Source organism: Mobula hypostoma, chromosome 2, assembly GCF_963921235.1.
Source record: "Mobula hypostoma chromosome 2, sMobHyp1.1, whole genome shotgun sequence".
NCBI lineage: Eukaryota > Metazoa > Chordata > Chondrichthyes > Myliobatiformes > Myliobatidae > Mobula > Mobula hypostoma.
In genome coordinates this window covers 11,068,418-11,089,237 of record NC_086098.1, presented here as the reverse complement: position 1 = coordinate 11,089,237, position 20,820 = coordinate 11,068,418, and the positions used below count along the sequence as shown (strand labels likewise).

General features: G+C 42.3%; 2 protein-coding genes across 4 annotated transcripts in view; one reads left to right on the top strand and one right to left on the bottom strand.

Moving 5' to 3' along the window:
• zufsp (zinc finger containing ubiquitin peptidase 1) overlaps nt 1-333 on the bottom strand; it is an 80,183-nt gene extending 79,850 nt beyond the window's left edge. For all 3 annotated transcript variants that reach the window (XM_063033440.1, XM_063033450.1, XM_063033432.1), the window contains exon 1: nt 191-333. The gene's annotated coding sequence lies outside the window, so the exon portion shown is untranslated. The remainder of the gene's footprint in view (nt 1-190) is intronic.
• A 329-nt stretch (nt 334-662) lies between these two features.
• kpna5 (karyopherin alpha 5 (importin alpha 6)) overlaps nt 663-20,820 on the top strand; it is a 50,615-nt gene continuing 30,457 nt past the window's right edge. Inside the window, exons 1-4 of the mRNA XM_063033408.1 lie at nt 663-773; nt 15,502-15,632; nt 15,719-15,823; nt 15,958-16,057. Coding sequence (XP_062889478.1) covers nt 15,504-15,632; nt 15,719-15,823; nt 15,958-16,057 — 334 coding nt within the window. The 5' untranslated portion in view covers nt 663-773; nt 15,502-15,503. The remainder of the gene's footprint in view (nt 774-15,501; nt 15,633-15,718; nt 15,824-15,957; nt 16,058-20,820) is intronic.

The following is a 20,820-nucleotide window of genomic DNA, read 5'->3' as shown; positions in this document are numbered from 1 at the left end:
CATCAAGTCACCCCTCAGTCTTCTTCACTCCAGAGAGAACAGACCTAGTCTGTCTAGTTTCTCCCTTTTTCCTTGATACCCCATACCCACTAAAAACTAATCTGCTTCCCTTCTTTCCAGTTCTGATAACGCTTGTTCTATTCCAGCTCTTTGCTTTCACTTTCAGATACAGAAAATTTCAGATACTTACTTAAGAAATAGAAGCTTCGTGAGCTCAGAGAATTTTATCTGTAACCATACTCCACCATTCACTCAAAAATCAATAATTATTTGGAACAAAACTACTGGAACGAATCCCGAATCGCCCTCTCCTCAATTTCCCATAACTTCCATTGTTTCCGGTGTTCCATTTAACCCCGTCCCCCCACCTATTCCCAGTGCGCGTGCGCACAATCGCCGCCCTGTTTGGTGATAGACCTCATTCAACGGTGTGTCAACGATAAGGATCCCCCAAAGCTGCTATGATATTCGATATCTTTTAAATCTGAGTTATTTCATTATAACAACTGGGATAACATGACTTATGATGAGTTGGTTTTCTATAGTTGTAGCCAATATGTTTCTGGTATATGGTAACAGAAAAAAAGAGTTTATAGTTTTTTCTATTAATCAACTTGACAAAATGTTTGCGCGAGGCGGCGCGCAGGCGCAGAGTGCGGGGCGACGAGGCGCCTGATGGGAGAGCGGGGATAAGCGCCGGTCCGTCGCTGACGCCTGCGCCATTTTGTCCGCCCGCCTGCAGTTAGTGTCGGCCGAGTTGCTGCAGCCTTCAGGTGGGGCCCGCGCTTTGCTGTCGCGCTGCACCGCGCCTGGTCCGGCCTGCTGTGTTACCCGTTGTTATCTCGGCTCTCCCCGTCCCCACATCGAAAGCGGGGAGTTGCCGAGTGACGCTCGGGCCTCGCCGGGAAGGGGGGCCCGCCCGGGTCCGGGCCTCGTCCTCGTCCTCGTCCGACACCAAAGCTGGGTGAACTGGGTGGGTGCGAGGAACCTTCTTTCCCAGGCATCCTTCCAATTCCTCGCGTGTTCAGTGGTCGGGTTTGGGGTTATTGGGTGCTTCTGGAATTGCGCGCATTTGGCTTTTCCTGTGTTTGGGTGCTTGTTTAGTATTATCCGTTCTTCTCCAGTTCTAGCTTCTAGTCCGTGCGCCGGAGGGGAGAAGGAAGGTGTGAGAATAGGTATTTGAGGGGAGGGAGGAGGTCTGGTGCTGGAGTTATGGGTGTGGTTGCTCCCGTGGCGTTGAGAATCCTCCGTTCTGGAGTATGAACTGTTAGCGCTGTTGCCTGTTTCACCCCCTTTTACCATTTGATCATGAATGACCCCTTTTCAGCGTTTTTGACTACTCGTTCATGTTACTACTCAATTGTCACTTTTCCCACGGGATGCACATGGATACGGTACGTTGATAAACCTCAAGACCGCACAGATCTAAATTCCAGAAATGTGCGCTCATATTCCGAGCGAGATTCAGTCACTGACAGGTGTCGATGGAATTAAGCTCCGAAAATGTTGCGATTAGGAATGTATTAAAACCTGTCACTAAGCGAAAAGAGAAAATATTGGCAATCCAAAGACTGGCTGGGTTCCACCGACCCGTTGCTGAATGTTATTGGTCATGCCATCAGAAAGGTGGAGAACGCCGGGCTAAGGATGCTATGGTGGCAATTTTGAGGGAATTAAATGTACGAGTTTTTAAAAAGTGATTTTATTGGAGATGGTTTCTGAAAAGGCCATGGGCTCCTAAAGCTTCGTATAGAATATTGATAATTGTGAAGAGTAGGCTATAAGTTATCATTTTAACATTATAATTAAAACCGGAGAAGCTTTTTCAGACCGTTTTCCATACTTTGCCTGTCAGAAAGATTCAGGCTGATCTTTCATTTGGCGGTTTACTACACCTACCATCTCCAGCAATACCCATTAATATCTAAAATTCTGGTCTCTTGTTTTATTGGTGAGCCCTCCACAACCTGTTGGATAAAGAAGTCCAAGAATTGCTGCTCTAGATTAAAAATCACTCGGACCTATGCGCCATATCTCTTGTGTTGTGACTCTGATTCTGGCACTCTATAAGTACGCATCAACTCTGCATCTATTCAGTCAGACTTCGAAAGAATTTCTGTTTCTATGAGATCTCTTTCTTTGTTATGCTTATGTAACCTAACAACCAATCTACCATCCTTGGCACCTCTTTTGCAAGCACATTCTTCTTTCCAGAGCATCACCTTCCACATCTATTTAACCCGAGCCTAATCACAGGACAGTTTACATTGACCAATTAACCTGCTAACTTGTACATCTTTGTAGGAGGAAAATGGAGTACCTGGAGGAAATCCGCGTGCTCAGGGGAAAATGTGTTAACTTTCTTGCAGAGGATCCCAGAATTGAACTCCAAACTCCAATGCCCCAAGCTGTAATAGTGTCATGCTATAGTGGCACCCCCATGGGGGCTGAATCAGATTTGATTAGAGATCTTAAGGTAAGAGAGCCCTTGGGGACAAGTGATCATAATGTGATCGAATTCACCCTGAAGTTTGAGAAGCGAAACTGAAATTGGATGTATCAGTATTACAGTGGGGTTAAAGAGAATTATTACAAAGGCATGAGAGAGGAGTTGGGAATTGATTGGGGGAAAAAGAACACTGGCAGGGATGACAGCACAGCAGCAATGGCTGGAATTTCTGGAAGCAATTCAGAAGGCACAGGATATATACATCCCAAAGAGGAAGAAGTATTCTACAGGAGAGATGACGTAACTGTGGCTAACAAGAGAAATCAAGGCCAACATAAAAGCCAAAGAAAGTGCATATAATAGAGCAAAAATTAGTCGGAAGTTGGAAAATTTAGAAGCTTTTTTAAAAAAAAGGCATTGAAAAAAAGTCATTAAGAAGGTAAAAATGGAATGTGAAGTAAGCCAGCCAATAATATCAAAGGATATCAAAAGTGTAAAAGAGAGGTGAGAGAGGATATCGGACCGCTGGAAAATGAGGCTTGAGAGGTAGTAATGGAGTGGGGGGGGGGAAACGATATGGTGGACAAACTGAATAAGTATTTTGCATCAGTCTTCACTGTGGAAGAGACTAGCAGTATGGTGGAAGCTCCAGGTGTTAGGGGACATGAAGTGTGTGAATTGACTATAATGAGAGAGAAGGATGAAACGCCTGAAGGTAGATAAGTCACCTGGACCAGATGGTGTACACCCCAGAGTTCTGAAAGCGGTGGCTGAAGATGTCATGGAGGCATTAGTAATGATCTTTCAAGAATCGCTAGACTCTGGAATGGTTCCGGAAGACTGGAAAGTTGTAAATGTTACTCCACTCTTAAAGAAGGGAGAGAGACAGAAGAAAGGAAACTATAGGCCGGTTTGTCTGACCTCAGTGGTTGGAAAGATGTTGGAGTTGATTATTAATGATGAGGTCTCAGGGTACTTGGAGGCACATAATAAAATAGGCCATTGTCAACACGGTTTCCCTAAGGGAAAATCTTGCCTGACAATTCTGCTAGAATTCTTTGAAGAAATAACAAACAGGATCGACAAAGGAGAATTAGTTGATGTGTACTTGGATTTTCAGAAGGCCTTTGACGAGATGCCACACATGAGGCTGCTTAACAAGCTACAGGCCCATGGCATTACAGGAAAGATTCTAGCATCTGTCTGTGTTGGGAGTGATTCTTTTTATGTTATATGTCAGTGATTTGGATGATGGAATTAATGGCTTTGTTGCAAAGTTTGCAGACAATATGAAGGTAGATGGAAGGATGGGTAGTTTTGAGGAAGTAAAGAGATTACAGAAGGATTTAGACAGATTAGGAGAACGGGCAAAGAAATAGCAGATGGAATACAATGTTGGGACGTGTGGTCATGCACTTGGTATTAGAAATGAATGGGTTGACTATTTTCTAAATGGACAGAAAATACAAAAAACTGAGGTGCAAAGGGACTTGGGAGTTCTTGTGCAGGATTCCTGTAAGTTTAATTTGCATTTTAATCCTGGTGAGGAAGGCAAATGTGAAGTTAGTGTTCATTTCAAGAGAACAAGAATATAGAAGCAAAGATGTAATGTTGTAACTTGAAAAGCACTGGTGAGGCCTCCTGGAGTATTGTGAGCAGGTTTGGGCCCCTTATCTTAAAAAGGATGTGCTGAAACTGGAGAGGGTTCAAAGGAGGTTCACGAAAATTATTCCAGGATTGAATGGCTTGTCACATGAGCGTTTGATGGCTCCGGGCCTGTATTCAGTGGAATTCTCTGCTGAATGAAGCAGTGGAGGCTACCTCAGTAAATGTATTTAAGACAAGGTTGGATAGATTTTTGCATAGTAAGGGAATTTAGGGTTATGGGAAAAAGGCAGGCAAGTGGAGATGAGTCCATGGCCAGATCAGTCATGATGGGCTCGACAGGCCTACTCCTGCTCCTATTTCTTATGTTCTTATGTTATTCAGTAGAGTTCAAAGAGGTCACCCTTCATTTTTCTGAAACCTATGGAATGGTGAAAGGCCTTGATAGGTTGGATGTGGAGAGGATTTTTCCTATGGTGGGAAAGTCTAAGACCAGAGGGGACAGCCTCAGAACAGAGGGGTGCCCGTTTAGAACAGAGGTGAGGAGGAATCCTCTTTAGCCAGAGAGTGGTGAATCTGTGGAATTTGTTGCCACAGGCAGCTGTAGAGATCAAGTCTTTATGTATATTTAAGGCAGAGGTTGATAGGTTCTTGATTGGACAGGGCATGAAGGGATATGGGATAGAAGGCAGGAGCTTGGAGCTGAGAGGGAAAAAAATAATGCAGTCATGATGAAGTAGTGGAGCAAACTGATAGGCCAAATGGCCTGATTTTCTCCTATATCTTATGGTCTCACTAGGGCTCCAAAACACTGGAAAGCAATTTTTTTCCAAAGTGTTGCTTCCTCAAATTTTTTGGTTATTATAGACATCTTGAAGCTGAACATAAATATGATTTCCGACTACTTGTATTGCGTAAGAATTTGGAAAAACAAGAAATCCTGGTACGAGAAGGAAAGCAACCAGAAGTCGTGATACATGTTGGTACCAACAGCATAGGCAGGAAGTGTGAGTTTCGGGAACTAGGCAGAAGGCTGAAGAACAGGACCTCAAGGGTGGCGTTCTCAGGATTGCTGCCAGTGCTATGTGACAGTGATGGTAAGAATTGGAGGAGATGGCAGTTGAATGCATGGCTGAGGAGTTGGTGTAGGGGGCAGGGTTTTAGATGTTTGGATCTTTGTGATCTCTTCTGGGGAAGGTGGGACCTGTACAGATTGGATGGGCTACACCTGAACTCGGAGGAGCAATATCCTTGCAGGTAGGTTTACTAGCATGGTTCTGGAGGATTTAAACTAATTTGCAAGAGGGATGGGTCCCATAGCGGTAGAGCAGTGGAAGAAGTGCATGGAGTAAAGCCAGATCTAACATATAAAGAGGCTTTGAGGAAAGAGAAGCAGAATGTGGTCGATGTTTAGCGATCTCTTGCAGGATGTTAGGGATAAATTTGTCCCGGTGAGGAAGATAAAGAATTGTAGGGTGAAAGAACCATGGGTGACAATCTAGTCAGGTGGAAGAAGGCAGGTTTAGGAAGCAAGGATCAGATGGGTCTATTGAGGAATATAGGGAAGCAAGAAAGGAGCTTAAGAAGGGGCTGAGGACAGCAAGAAGGGGGCATGAGAAGGCCTTGGCAAGTAGGGTAAAGAAAAACCCCAAGGCAATCTTCAATTATGTGAAGAACAAAAGGATGACAGGAGTGAAGGTAGGACCGATTAGAGATAAAGGTGGGAAGATGTGCCTGGAGGCTGTGGAAGTGAGCAAAGTCCTCAATGAATACTTTGGTATTTACCAATGAGAGGGAACTTGATGGTGAGGACAATATGAGTGAGGTTGATGTTCTGGAGCATGTTGATATTATGGCAGAGGAGGTGTTGGAGTAGTTAAAAACATTAGCATAGACAAGTCCCTGGGGCCTGACGGAATATTCCCCAGGCTGCTCCACGAGGCGAGGGAAGAGATTGCGGAACCTCTGGCTAGGATCTTTATGTCCTTGTTGTCCATGGGAATGGTACCGAAGGATTGGAGGGAGGCGAATGTTGTCCCCTTGTTCAAAAAAGGTAGTAGGGATAATCTGGGTAATTATAGACCAGTGAGCCTTGCATCTGTGGTGGGAAAGCTATTGGAAAAGATTCTGAGAGATAGGATCTATGGGCATTTAGAGAATGATGGTCCGATCAGGGACTGTCAACATGGTTTTGTGAAGGGCATATTGTGTCTAACAAGCCTGGTAGAGTTCTTTGAGGAGGTGACCAGACATATAGATGAGGGTAGTGCAGTGGATGTGATCTACATGGATTTTAGTAAGGCACTTGATAAGGTTTCACACGGTAGGCTTATTCAGAAAGTCAGAAGGCGTGAGATCCAGGGAAGTTTGGCCAGGTGGATTCAGAATTGGTTTGCCTGCAGAAAGCAGAGGGTAGTGGTGGAGGGAGTACATTCGGATTGGAAGGTTGTGACTGGTGGCGTCCCACAAGGATCGGTTCTGGGACCTCTACCTTTTGTGATTTTTTTTTTTATTAATGATCTAGATGTGGGGTAGAAGGGTGGGTTGGCAAGTTTGCAGATGACACAGGTTGGTGATGTTGTGGGTATAGAGGATTGTCAAAAATTGCAGAGAGACATTGATGGGATGCAGGAGTGGGCTGAGAAGTGGCAGATGGACTTCAACCCTGAGAAGTGTGAGGTGGTACACTTTGGAAGGACAAACTCCAAGGCAGAGTACAAAGTAAATGGCAGGATACTTGGTAGTGTGGAGGAGCAGAGGGATCTCGGGGTACATGTCCACAGATCCCTGAAAGTTGCCTCACAGGTGGATAGGGTAGTTAAGAAAGCTTATGGGGTGTTAGCTTTCATTAGTCGAGGGATAGAGTTTAAGAATCACGAGGTAATGATGCAGCTCTGTAAAACTCTGGTTAGGCCACACTTGGAGTACTGTGACCAGTTCTGGTCACCTCACTATAGGAAGGATATGGAAGCATTGGAAAGGGAACAGAGGAGATTTACCAGGATGCTGCCTGGTTTAGAGAGTATGGATTATGAGCCGAGATTAGGGGAGCTAGGGCTTTACTCTTTGGAGAGAAGGAGGATGAGAGGAGACATGATAGAGACAAGATATTAAGAGGAATAGAGTGTGGACAGCCAGCGCCTCTTCCCCAGGGCACCACTGCTCAATACAAGAGGACATGGTTTTAAGATAAGGGGTGGGAAGTTCAAGGGGGATATTAGAGGAAGGTTTTTTACTCAGAAAGTGGTTGGTGCGTGGAATGCACTGCCTGAGTCAGTGGTGGAGGCAGATACACTCGTGAAGTTTAAGAGACTACTAGACAGGTATATGGAGGAATTTAAGATGGGGGGGTTATATGGGAGGCAGGGTTTGAGGGTCAGCACAACATTGTGGGCCAAAGGACCTGTGCTGTACTATTCTATGTTCTAGGAAATTATCTTTTATTTAATTGCATAACGATGCTAAGCCAAAAATTTTTGTAGATGATTTTCATTTGTACTCAGTATCTCTGGTGTACTTCAGTGTATGAGGCTTCCCGCATGAGTGTCCAACAATAATCATTAAGCATTGATGGATTCCAGTTGCCCTGATACCGTTTCTCCATGACCACAATGTCCTGATGAAACCTTTCACCATGCTCATCACTCACAGTGCCAAGATATGCAGGGAAGAAGTCTAAATGGGAACTAAGAAAATGAATCTTCAGTGACATGTTGCACTTCATGTTTTTGTATGCTTAAAGCCTGTTGTCAAGCAGCTGCATGTAGTGCATTGTGCTCTGTAGATGCCAAGAAAATTTTCCACAACATCCTTGAATACCTTCCAAGTGATTTTCTCCGGTCCCACTGGAAGTTCTTCGCCTGTTGACCTTCTTGATTTGTGGGCCAACAAAAATGCCTTTCTTAGTGTTGGCATCATTTATTCTAGGGAGACTTCTGTCTCAAATATCGAAATTCTTCACAGAAAATTTGGTGCCTGCTGACAGCAGATTCCATCCTTACTGTCTTGAATCCAGTAATTCTACTTTTGCCTTTGACAAACCCAAGTCATTTAATTCAGATTGAGTTATCAGATGATGCTCACTCGACATAAAAGGTTCAAATTCTGTAGCAGTGTTTTCCATTCCTGGCTCATGCATCATAACATCTTTGCCTGCCTCCTGTAGACTCCAATCTCTGGTGGCTTTGGGAAGGGTCTCATGGCTGAAAGGAGATTGTGGTATTCAGTGGATTTCTTGTTTTTAGCAGAGAAACCAGACACGCTACGCTGGTGAGACAGAAGTAGCAGTCTGTCACATGATCTTCCTGCTCTCACCATATCATCGGGATAGCTAACAGCATTGACATCTGAGTACCTCTGAGCCAAGGTCTAAGATTGACAGTGCATGGTGTGCAACACGTGAGGAGCCCAGGCTTTGTTTTGGTCACCAGTTTTACACCCAAAGTAGAACGGACAGGCTTTCTCAATAAGAGTAGTCATGTTCCGTCTTTGAAATTTAAGAGTGTACTTGTCACAAATATAACAAAGTATCACGGCTAATGCAACATTGGCAAGACATTTTGATATTCCAATTACTTTATTAGAATGAATACACAGTATGCTATGCACATAGAGCATGTGCGTCAACGTGATTGCGTACCGATATCCATGTAAATACAATGCATAGAACGGTGTGAGCGTGATACTTTTATATAGCCTTTTAAAACCTGTCCTGCCACGCAGCATCCACCCTGTTTAAGCATTCTTGGAAAAGATGGAAAACGTTTCAGCTTACGTTGTGGGCAACGTTTTAATTGACTTGAATTATGAATTGTAATAACAAATATAGGAAATTTTAAAACAAAACTGGTGTGTGATAGGGAAATTTCATGGTGATTTTCATGATCAACAGCCCAAGATCCATAAGATGTGTCCAAACTTATTCAGGAAGCACAATCTGTGTCCAGTGGAATAAAGGGCTTAACTTCCTCATTATTTCTCATCCGTGGATATTACCTTTTAAAGGTTTCTGTAAAAGACACTTGGGTGTCTCTTAATACCAACAGCATTTTAGTGTTTAAACTTGTATTTTTTGAAAATATTTTTCCACAAAAAGGGGCACTACTCATTTTTTTATTGTGACTTATTTGTTATGCCTACAAGTTTCATATCATTTCAGAGACAATAAACCTGTTTCTGGTTTTTTTTGCACACGGTTTCTTCTGCCAAGCACATGCCTATGTATTTATCCTGCTTATATGCATAAGGTACCTCCTTGCATCAAATTCTTTCATCCATCCTTGTATCATCAGCAAATATTTACTCCTGAAGTCCTCATCTAAATCATTGAAGTCGATTGTGAACAGCAGAGCCTCAACACCAATTTCCTGTGGCATTCCCCCATGGTTGCAAGTTCCCATTTGTTTCTATCACTTCCTGCCTGATAACACTTTGAAGCCCTCAACATGGTGTACTCTACTGCCTTGATCATTGTAGTTGCTTGCCTCCTTTCCCATTTTCTGTAGTTTCACATAAGAGAAGAATCCTGGAATGTTTAATTCCCAAATGTCACTTTGCAGCCTCAAAGATTGCATGCCATTTATGATATTTTATGAATACTGTGTTTATTCATTTATTCCATTAAGAGCCTTTAACTTTGCTTTTCTTCCACTTTCCCCTATTCTGACTATAATAGGAGGTACATATGCTTTAGCGTGTGCATTCACTGGTTTTTACAGTGGCAGGTTATCATTTTCCTGTTCATGTTATCACGTTGATCCTTTTATGAACTTTGGTTAGCAAGTTGCAGTGCAAGGGTGTAATGTTGAGGCTTTATAAGATGCTGTTGAGGCCTCACTTGGAGTATTATTAGATTAGGAGAACACTCAGTCCTCTTTTATTGTCATTTAGAAATGCATACATGCATTAAGAAATGATAGTGTTTCTCCGGAGTGATATCACAGAAAACAGGACAGACGAAAGACTAACACTGACAGAACCACATAATTATAACATATAGTTACAGCAGTGCAAAGCAATACCATAATTTGATGAAGAACAGACCATGGGCACAGTAAAAAAAAAAGTCTCAAAGTCCCAAGTCGATCAAGTCCCCGATAGCAGGCGGCAAAAGGGAGAATCCCTGCCATAAACCTCCAGGCACCGTCAACTTGCCGATGCCTTGGAAGCAGCCGACACTGAGTCCATCCGTCCGAAAACTTCAAGCTTCCGACCAGCCTCTCCGCTACAGCCTCCCGAGTGCCATCCTCTGCCAAGTGCCTTCGACCTCTCCCCGGCCGCTGAAACACGCAAAGCCGAGGATTTTGGGGCCTTCAGCTCCAGAGATTCTGGTTACCACCCAGTAGCAGCGGCAGCGAAGCGGGCATTTCAGAAGTTTTCCAGATGTTCCGCTGTGCTCTCATGTCTGTCTCCATCAAATCAGAATTGTGCACGGTCCCCTACTTGACAGATAACAGATATTCATCACCGATGTGGCCGTGCACGCTGCCGTTACAATGAGCAATTGAGCAATTTATCTAAGAAAGGATGTGCTGACGTTGGAGAGGATTCAAAGAAGGTTCACAAAAAATATTCTGGGATTAAAAGGCTTGTTATATGACGTATTTGATGGCCCTGGGCTTGTACTCACTGGAATTCAGAAGAATGGGGGGCGGGGGGGGAATCTCATTGGTTCCTATCGAATTCATTGCCATGGGCAGCTGTGGAGACCAGGTCAGTGGATATATTTAAAGGAGAGGTTGATAGATTTTTGATTGGTCAGGGCATGAAGGGATATGGGGAGAAGACATGAGATTGGTGCTAAGGGGGAAATTGATCAGCCATAATGAAAAGGCAGAGCAGGATCGATCGGCCAAATGGCCTAATTCTGCTCCTATATCTTAAGAAAGGAACATACACCATTGCAAGCTCAAAGTATAACTTGAAGTGAATGAACAAGGGATTGGGGATGGAATATATAATGGTAATAATAATGTTATTTAGTATGAAAGGATGTAAAGAATCAAATTATTATTGAACTGCAGTGAGATTTTTAGTTTTAAGGGCTTTGAAAGTCCAGGTGTTAAGAAACAAAGGGGTGAGATGCAGATACAGTGAGTAACTTGGTTTATTGGCCTTTATGACATAGATATGGAGTATAAAAGTAGGTGTTGGGGGCGTTTGGCTGCATTATTCCAGGGCTCTGGTTAAACTGTAGTTGGAGAAGTGCTTCGTTCAGGGGTTCTCAACCTAGGGTCAACAGACCCTTGGATAATGGTAGGCTTCCATGGCATATAACAGTTGGGAGCCCCTGATATGCAGTTTTGTTCTGTGTTTAAAGATGTAGTTGCTTTGAGAATTAGTGCAGAAAAGGTTCATCAGATTCCTGTGATGAAAATGGGTTGGGCCTATTCTCATTGGTTTTTCAAGATTGACATAATGAAATTAGCAGACTCAATGGTCTGAATGGCTTACTTCTGCTCCAATGTCTTGTGGTCTTGGCCTGGGCATTAAGTAGGTATATTTTCAGGATTATTGCTCACATCTGCAGAAAACTATCTGCATGTCTCAATGACAATTGTCCAGTAGCATTTAGATCTACTATGATGAATTGCTTTGAGAGGTTGGTCATGAAGCATAAATACCTTAAGTGGTTTGGGTCTGCTCCAATTTGCCTATAGGTTCCAACAGTTCAACAGCAGATGTCATTTCATTAGCTCTTCACTTATCTCTGGAATATCTGGATAATGAAGTTGCATACATCAGATGCTCTTCATTGACTACAGATCAGCGTTCAATACTATCATCCCCTCAGAACTAATCAACAAGCTCTAAGACCTAGACTTTGATATTTCCCGTGTAATTCGATTCCTGATTTCCTCACTTACAGACACCAGTCAGTTCAGATTGGCAACATTTCCTCCACAATCTCCATCCTCACAGGTGCACCACAAGGCTTTGCACTTAGTCTCCTGCTCTACTGACTTTACACTTATCACTCTATGGCTAAGCACAGTTCAAATGCCATTTTTAAGTTTACTGACGACAGCACTGTCGTTGCTGAATCAAAGTTACAGACAAATCAGCATATAGGAGGAGGTTGAAAATCTGGCTGAGTGATGCCATAACAACAGCCTCTTACTCAATCTCAGTAGGACCAAGGAGCTTATTGTTGACTACAAAAGGAACGCAGGTCCATTAGCCAGTCCTCATTAGGGTTTCAGAGATGGAGAAGGTCAATGACGTTAAATTTCTTGGTGTCATTTTATCAGAGGATTTGACCTTGGACTAGCACTTTAGTGCCATCACAGAGAAGACAGGACAGTGCCTTTACTTTCTTTTAAGTTTGCGCAGATTCAGCATGTCATCTAAAACTCTAGTATTTACCTTTGTATTTCTTTGTTATACTGTGAAAGCCTGCAAGAAAATTAATCTCAAGGTAGTATATAGTGGTATATATGCAGCGCGCGTGGCGTCTCCGCTGAATGATATCTGTAATCTGTCAAGTAGAGGACCGTGCACAATTCTGATTTGATTGAGACAGACGTGAGAGTATGGAGGAACATCTAGAGAAACTTCTGAAATGCCCGCTTTGCTGCCGCTGCTACTGTGTGATAACCGGAATCTCTGGAGCAGAAGGCCCCGAATCCTCGGCTTTGCTTGTTTCGGCGGCCAGGCTAGGTCGAAGGCGCTTGGCAGAGGATGGTGCTCAGGAGGCTGTATTGGAGAGGCTGGTCGGAAGCTTGAAGTTTTCGGATGGACGGACTCGGTGTCGGCTGTGGTTGGCTGCTTCCAAGGCATCGGCAGTTGTCGGTGCCTTGGAGGTTTATAGCAGGGAGTTTCTCCCTTTTGCCGCCTGCTATCGGGGACTCGGAAGTCGATCGGGACTTGAGACTTTTTTTTACCGTGCCCATGGTCTGTTCTTTATCAAATTATGGTATTGTTTTGCACTGCTGTAACTATATGTTATAATTATGTGATTCTGTCAGTGTTAGTCTTTGGTCTGTCCTGTTTTCTGTGATATCACTCTGGAGAAGCATTGTATCATTTCTTAATGCATATAATCATTTCTAAATGATAATAAAAGAGGACTGAGTGTTCTCATAATCTAAATATGTACTTTGATAATAAAGTTACTTAGAACTTTGAATAATCATTCTATCTCCTAGAGCCAAGACATTCTTTCTCACTTCCTATCCCCATGCAGCATTAGTGCTGTGGTCAGTTTGCTTGTCCTGTAAATTAAACTGTGCTTCTGTTGTCACGGTCTGGAAAACCTACTGCTTGAAGTGTGAAGGTTGCCCACAACAGCAACCCTGGTGGTTACCCCTTCCTGTTGCTGTTGGCTGGTCAGTTCTGTAGTTCCTATGATTGCACCATGTTCAAATATCCACTTTGCTTTAATTCTTTCCTGATGCATTGGTGCCTGAATCTCAGACTACTGAGTCGAAGGTCCTCAAAGCTATTCATACTGCAAATGTAGGTTCCGATCATCTCCACCAGCATCCGCATTCTCAGTTAAACGCGTGACCTACTATGATATTTATTTAATTCTGTATTCAGAGTTCACACTCTGGCCCAGAAAATTAGGTATATATTCATAGTCGTTCTACCTTTTACAGTCTTAAAGCAGTGACTTGTTAGCAAAAATTACTCATCTGCACTGGGTCCTTGGAAATATTTCAAATTATTCTGCACTTATTTTTTTTAATAGCTGTAAATGGCTGTATTTCATGATACAGTATTGGTTTTTTCACAATTATTTGAAATAAGATGAAGTTTTTTCCAAAATCCACAAGATTTTGTTGAACTGAAAAGTGTAATATCAAGGCTTTGTGCAACTTAAGTCCAGAAGGAAGTGGTAGTTGAAGTGCAGCATTAAACACGTTCACTGTATTAAATTTTAAATGCCTAGAAGGTGGCAATGGCAAACCACTTCTGTAGAAAAGTTTACCAAAAACAATCATGGTCATACCGATGGAAGACTGTGATCGCCCACGTCATACATGATTGTGCTGGATATCTTCTGTGTGCTTCGTGCTGTGTGTGACTGTTAGTTCTGTGTTTTGCACCTTGACCCCAGAGTAGCACTGTTTTGTTTGGCTATATTCAGGATCATTCATATATGGTTGAATGATTCAAATTGAACGCAGCATGGCAGTTAATGATGAATACTTTTTGTCAAATGGAGCTGTAGTGATTCTGCTTAAACCATTATACAAAACGTTAGTTATAGGGGAAATATAAGGCAAAAATTTAATCTCTGTGTGCAGATCTTGTTAACATAAGAGAAATGATTACAAAGGTGCAAAATCTTTTTAAATCCAAAACTTGCAAGAACAAATGCTTCAAGTGATGACATGGATTTGATATTTGTACTTCAGTAGTATTTGTTAAACTAAGCTATGTAAAGTTGGATTGACTATAAGACATGGGAGCAGAATTATGCCATTTGGCTCACTGGATCTGCTCTACTATTCCATCATGGTTGATTTATTATCCCTCTCAACCCTATTTTCCTCTCTTCTCCCTGTTACCTGTAACATCCTTACTAGTCAAGAACCTATTGACTTCTGCTTTAAATATACCCGATAACTTGGCCTCCACGGCCACCTGTGACAATGAATTAAACAAATTGGAAATAACTTGGAAAATGTGTAGTTTAGCTGGTTTAGCTGGTTCAGTTGTTTTATCTTGGCAATCCATTGCAAATGTTTTGACGCCAGATGAGGAGACATCATCAGCGCACAATTCACTTGTGTGTCTTCCGAATGCTTGGCCTTTATATACTTATCAGTCAGTTGATAAACTCAATCATGACATTGTGGGGGGGGGGGGTTCGTCGCTGATTGGTTTCAACAAGACCCCCTTCCCATGTCGCAATTGAGTTTCCATAATGATGATCCATCAACTAATTGTTAAGTATATAAAGACCAAGTATTCGAAGGATACACAGGTGAACAACACACTGATGTCTTCTCGTATGATAACAAAACGTTTGCAAATGGATTGCCAAGATCAGAGAACAAATCAACCCAACCGTAGTACAGATTCACCAGCTCTGGCTAAAGAAATACCTCCTCATCTCCATGTTAAATGGTTGTCCCTCTACTCTGAGATTCTGTCCTCTGGTCCTAGACTCCCCCACTATAGGAAACATCCTCTCCATATCCATGCTGTCTAGGCCTTTCAATACTCAATGTGCTTCAGTGAGATCCCCTCTCATTCTTCAAAACTACAGCAAGTACAGTCCCAGAGCCATCAAATGCTCGTTGTATGTTAACCCTTTCATTTTTGGAATCATTCTCATGATCCTCCTCTGGACCCTCTCCAATGCAAGCACGTCTTTCTGCTGGTCATGAGTTTGTGATTTACTGCGTTTGTGTGGGGGAAAACCATCGGTTCTGGTTTTCTTCCTTTTCTACAGTTGCAGTGTTGACTTTAATAATTTAGGGGATGTTTCATTGCAGACATGGCAAGCCCTGTGAAAGACAATTACAGAATGAGAAGCTACAAGAACAAAGCATTAAACACTCAAGAAATGCGAAGGCGACGTGAGGAAGAGGGAATTCAATTACGAAAACAGAAAAGGGAAGAGCAGGTGCGTAGTGAAGAAAGCTTTGAAAATACTAATGGATGCTTAATCACATTTTATATCTAATAGTGTGTTTTTCCTTAATGCTCTAGTTGTTCAAACGCAGAAATGTGGCTGTACCTGGTGATGATGAAGTCATGTTTGAAAGCCCCATTCAGGATCCTGACATAAGTTCAACTGTGGTATCTATGCCTGGAGTAAGTGGAAGGAATTAAAATGTTGTCTTCAGTTTAAGATTAAACTAAAACTGTTAATTGGTTCAGCACAACATTATGGCTTGAAGGGGCTGTTCTCTTTATTCTGTTCTGTTTAAACTCTTGTACATCCATAGGAAGGTGTAATCACGGTAGAAATGGTACAGATGATATTTTCAGACGATCCAGATCAGCAGCTTGCAGCAACACAGAAGTTTCGGAAATTACTTTCGAAAGGTAAGAATCTGTTTTGTGGAGAAATTCTACTGTGGTTTGGATTTTGTAATGAGGAACACGTATTTTACACCAATCCTTGAGGGAAAAAGTGTCTGCTTGCCTGCTACGGCTCCCAGAATCAGTTTTCTGTGCAATTGATTCTATCCTCAAAGGAGAGGCATGGTGCTGCCACAGAACCTTTTGGACACAAATCCCGTTAGTGGCTTGGGTCATTTCACACCCAAGTCACAAACGTGTCCTCTGACACAGCTGGCTAACAAAATAGTGCTTTAGAATGAGTCAAATCTTCCATGAATGCACAATGCATGGGTAATGCATTGAAGTGGATAGAAAATTGGATGGCTGACAGGAAACAGAATAGGCATAGTTGCATGTTTAACAAGATATGAGTTTTGTACCATGGGTCAACACTGGAGCTTTAACTTGTTATGATTAATCAAGGATCAAATTTATTTGCTGTATACACTCTGCCACTTCATTAGGTACCTCTCACACTAAATAAAGTGGTCACTGAGTGTAAATTCATGGTCCTCTACTGCTGTAGCCCATCCACTTCTTGGTTTGACGTGTGCTTCTGCACACCACTTGTAACACATTATTATTTGAATTTCTGTTATCTTCCTGTCAGTTTGAACAATGTGTTTTTGCTCACAGAACTGTCACTGGCTGGATATTTTGTTTTTCCACACTATTCTCTATAAACTCTAGAGACTTGTGTGAGAAAATCTCAGGAGATCAGCAGTTTGAGATGCTCAAACTAATCTGTCTGGCACCAGCAATCATTCTGCAATCTCTTTGATCACATTTCTTCCCCATTCTGATGTTTGGTTTGAACAACAACTGAACCTCTTGACCATGTCTGCATGTTTATATGTATGGAGTTGCTGCCGCATGATTGGCTGATTAGATATTTACATTAACCAGAAGGAGTATCTAATAAAGTGGCCACCGAATGAACGTTTACATGTATTAGGAATTTGCTGATGTAAGTGATTTGGATGAAGGTGGTCATGTTACGAAGATGTGTGGAGGACATGCGGTTACAAGGTGATATAAAGTAGGAAGTGGATGAAGAATTGATTGGAATATAGTATGGGAACACAGCAGATTGCCCATTTTGCAGAAAAACTGCTATCTAAATGGTAGCTGGATATAGAGCTCTTGTTGCAAGGGGATCTTTGATTTTGTTTTAAAAAAGGCTAGAATGAAAATATAACTAGTTCTCAAAGCTAACCATGTTATTCATTAGCAGAATTAAATACAGAAAGAAGATGTCATGCTGAAGATAAAAGATGAGTGAGACTACATTCTGAATACTGTAAATTGTTTACCTGAAAATGTTGTAAACCTTGAAGGACTGTCTGGAATTGGAGATGGTAATCATGTGAGATAACACTGGATAGCTATGCCTTGTAACTGCTGGAGGTTGAGTTTTGAAGAGTGAGTTGACTCAAGTGATCAAGTTTTGGAGGGTGGTTATGGCAGATCATCAGTGTTCTCCGTCATTTCACTATATAATTAACAGCTATTTGGGCATGTTTCGCCATGTGATGGCAGCTGTAGGATTTCTGAAGTATACCACAACAGCTGCAGATGTCCATGTACAGTTCAGCAATGCTTCCACTGACAGCTGGACTGCAGGTTACATTCTGACCTTGAATTCCTCCGTGAGGTTCAGGAATGGAGAGTGAATTTGAATTAATTACTCTACACTTGCAATGTCCATGTACTGCAGAATTCTGCATCAGATCACAAGTGGTGTTCCCTTGAATGGAAAAGAATTAATTTACTATTTAATTATATTTTAATTTAACCAATTCTTTCCTGCACTCCGATTTTTCACTTCACCTGCCTATCAGTTCCCTCTGGGGCCCCTCCTCCTCCCCTTTCTCCAATTGTCCATTCTTCTCTCCTATCAGATTCTTTCTTCTTCAGCCATTGACCTTTCCCACCCACCTGGCTTCACTTATCACCTTCCAGCTAGCCTCCTTCCCTAACCGCCACCTTTTTATTCTGGCATCTTCCCCCCACCCTGTACTTCTCGGTCCTGAAGAAGGGTCTGTGTCTGAAACGTTGACTGTTCACTCTTTTCAATAGATGCTGCCTGACCTGCTGAGTTCCTCCAGCATTGCTTTAGATTTCCTGCATCTGCAGACTTTCTCATGTTTGTATTTTTTTTTAACTTGCTCAAAGCTTTTTCAGATTTTTGAGGTATTTGAAGCTTTGAAAATTCATTATAGATCTTTGGTTGTTTGGGGGGGGGTGGCTGAGAGTTATTTATCTGCATATCAGTACTTTTTCTTGAGTGATACGCATTTACATAGTATGAAAATCTTCCAAGTGGTTTCTGCATTTCCACTGGGGGGAGGATAACCAGAGTGATCTTGAGGTCTGTCACGAGCATCGCTGAATTGCTGTTGATGACAAAACCTGCCTCCGTGGGATTCTCCAGTTAATGTGAATGGTCGCCTAACCACTAGATGATGCTGTACAGCTGATTTTATAACCCTTATAGAATCCCACAGTGTATCTGTCCTGAACTTCGACAATTGAAACATCAAGCCAGTTTATTTTTCTGGCACCTTTCCCTCACAACTGTTCATTATTTTTCTTCAATATATATCCATCTATTTCCTTTTTAAGGTTCCTTTGCATTTTGATTCCATCACCCTTTCAGGAATTGAGTTCTAGGTTATTAACTTCTGTATGCATTAATTTCTTGCCCTTGGTGAATATTTTAAATTTGCAGTTTTTTGTAACAGACATAAGTGATAGAGCATATAAAGTAGGAAAAAGCTATTAACACCAAATTTGAATATCAGTACGGATTCTCAGTTGTGTAGTCTAAGAGCAGTTTCAGCTTCAGTTTCTCCATACACAACATGGTATGTTTCTGATTTGTCTTAAAGGACAGTGGGTGATGATGATCTCATCGCAAGCCTGGGTGGAAGGTATGGAGATCCTGAGATGCCCAGCCATCAGGATCTCCCTCTCAGCCTCACCAGTGTAGTCCAAAGGAAAGCTTATAAAGCAATATCATCTTGGCAGCAGGAGCTGCCGGAAGGATGTTCAATGACATCCAGCCGCCTTAGGGGCTCCACTCCAGATTTTCTGTCTGGGTTTACTCCCGTAGCCCTAGTCTCTCCGGAGGCTGCCCACAAGGCAATGGGGCTATCTACCCATAGCTGGGGATCTGGTTCACGAGCACTAGGGCATGTCCACATGCCAGTGGGCCTGCGTGCTATGTGTGCAGGGGCCAGACCTCCTCCCCTTCCTCTGTAGTTTGGCCTAAATCCAAAATGGAGTTCCTTTTCCATGTATCACCAGCGAGGAGGCACTACACAAGGCTTGCTGTTGGAGAGGCTATATGCTGGCAGGCAGAGACTTACGCGTTCAGCTCTCCTTTTCGCAAGACTGCTAGCCAGTGGTGGAAGCTGTAAGTGCCAGAGCGATAAGCACTACCCACTACACTACCATACTCGGCACATCACAGCAACCATTTTGACACCTATTTCTGACTATTGCAGTTAAATCTCGTCAGTAACTTTTCTGTAACCTGGCTAGCCGTTCTTAATTGGAGGAGGTTCACGAAAATGATTCTGTGATTGAAAGGCTATCATGAGAAGCATTTGATGGCTCTGGGGCTCTACTTACTGGAATTCAGAAGAATGAAAGGGGATCTCATTGAAACCTATTGAATTGAAAGGCCTCAATAGAATGGATGTGGAGAGGATGTTTCCTATGGTGGGCAAATCTAAAGACTAAAGGACGTAGCCTCAGAGTAGAGGGATGTCCATTTAGAACGGAGATGAGAAGGAATTTCTTTAGACAGTGAGTGGTGAATCTGTGGAATTTGTTGCCCCAAGTGGCTGTGGAGGCCGAGTTAATATATTTAAGGCAGGGGTTGATATTCTTGTTTATTCAGACATGAGGGGATATGGGGAGAAGTTAGGAGATTGAACCTGAGCCAGAAATAGATCAACAATGATGAAATGGCAGAGCAGACTCGATGGGCCAAATGGCCTAATTCTGCTCCTGTATCTTAATGGTCTTAATTTGTATGCAGTACTCCAACTTGAGGTCTTGCAGTTCATTTTAAAGGTTTCCAATGTTTTTGTTTTATGATCAATACCTCTAATTTATAAAATATCCCATAGTTATTAAATTACCCCCTTAACTTCTGCCATCTGAAAGGATATGACGTGTCTGTCCTCTGTTCACTTTTCTCTGGTACTTCGGTAGAAAGAGTAACCACTTAGATTGTGTTCTGTCTCTCTCCAATAAAAACAATGCTGGAGATAGTTGATGGATGGTAGACGAGTTTATGCTTCAAACTGTCTGCTCAAAAGATCAATCCCTTTACGGATGCTGTCTGACTTTTGACTTTAGCCTTTTCTGCTTTTATTTTATATTATCAGCTTTTGTAGTACTTTTAGATGCTTTCCATTCTGTGTTCCTGATTTGTATCAAATTTCAGTTACCACATGTATCCACATTTCGTGTAAACTAGGGAAGTCAATGTTCTAAAATGAGTTTGGAGTACAGATTTAATGTACACTTTTGAAACAGTTCCTAGCATCAATATGAAGAACCAACCTGGGGAAGAGACTGACTTAATGTTGTGCATTGATAGGATTGGGTAGTAGCCTTATTATAAGAAATCGCTAAGAAAAGTGGTCATATTACAGGTTCCCATTGCAGTGACATTATTTATTCAAACCTTAGGACATAGGAGCAGAGTTAGGCCACTCATCCCATTGAGT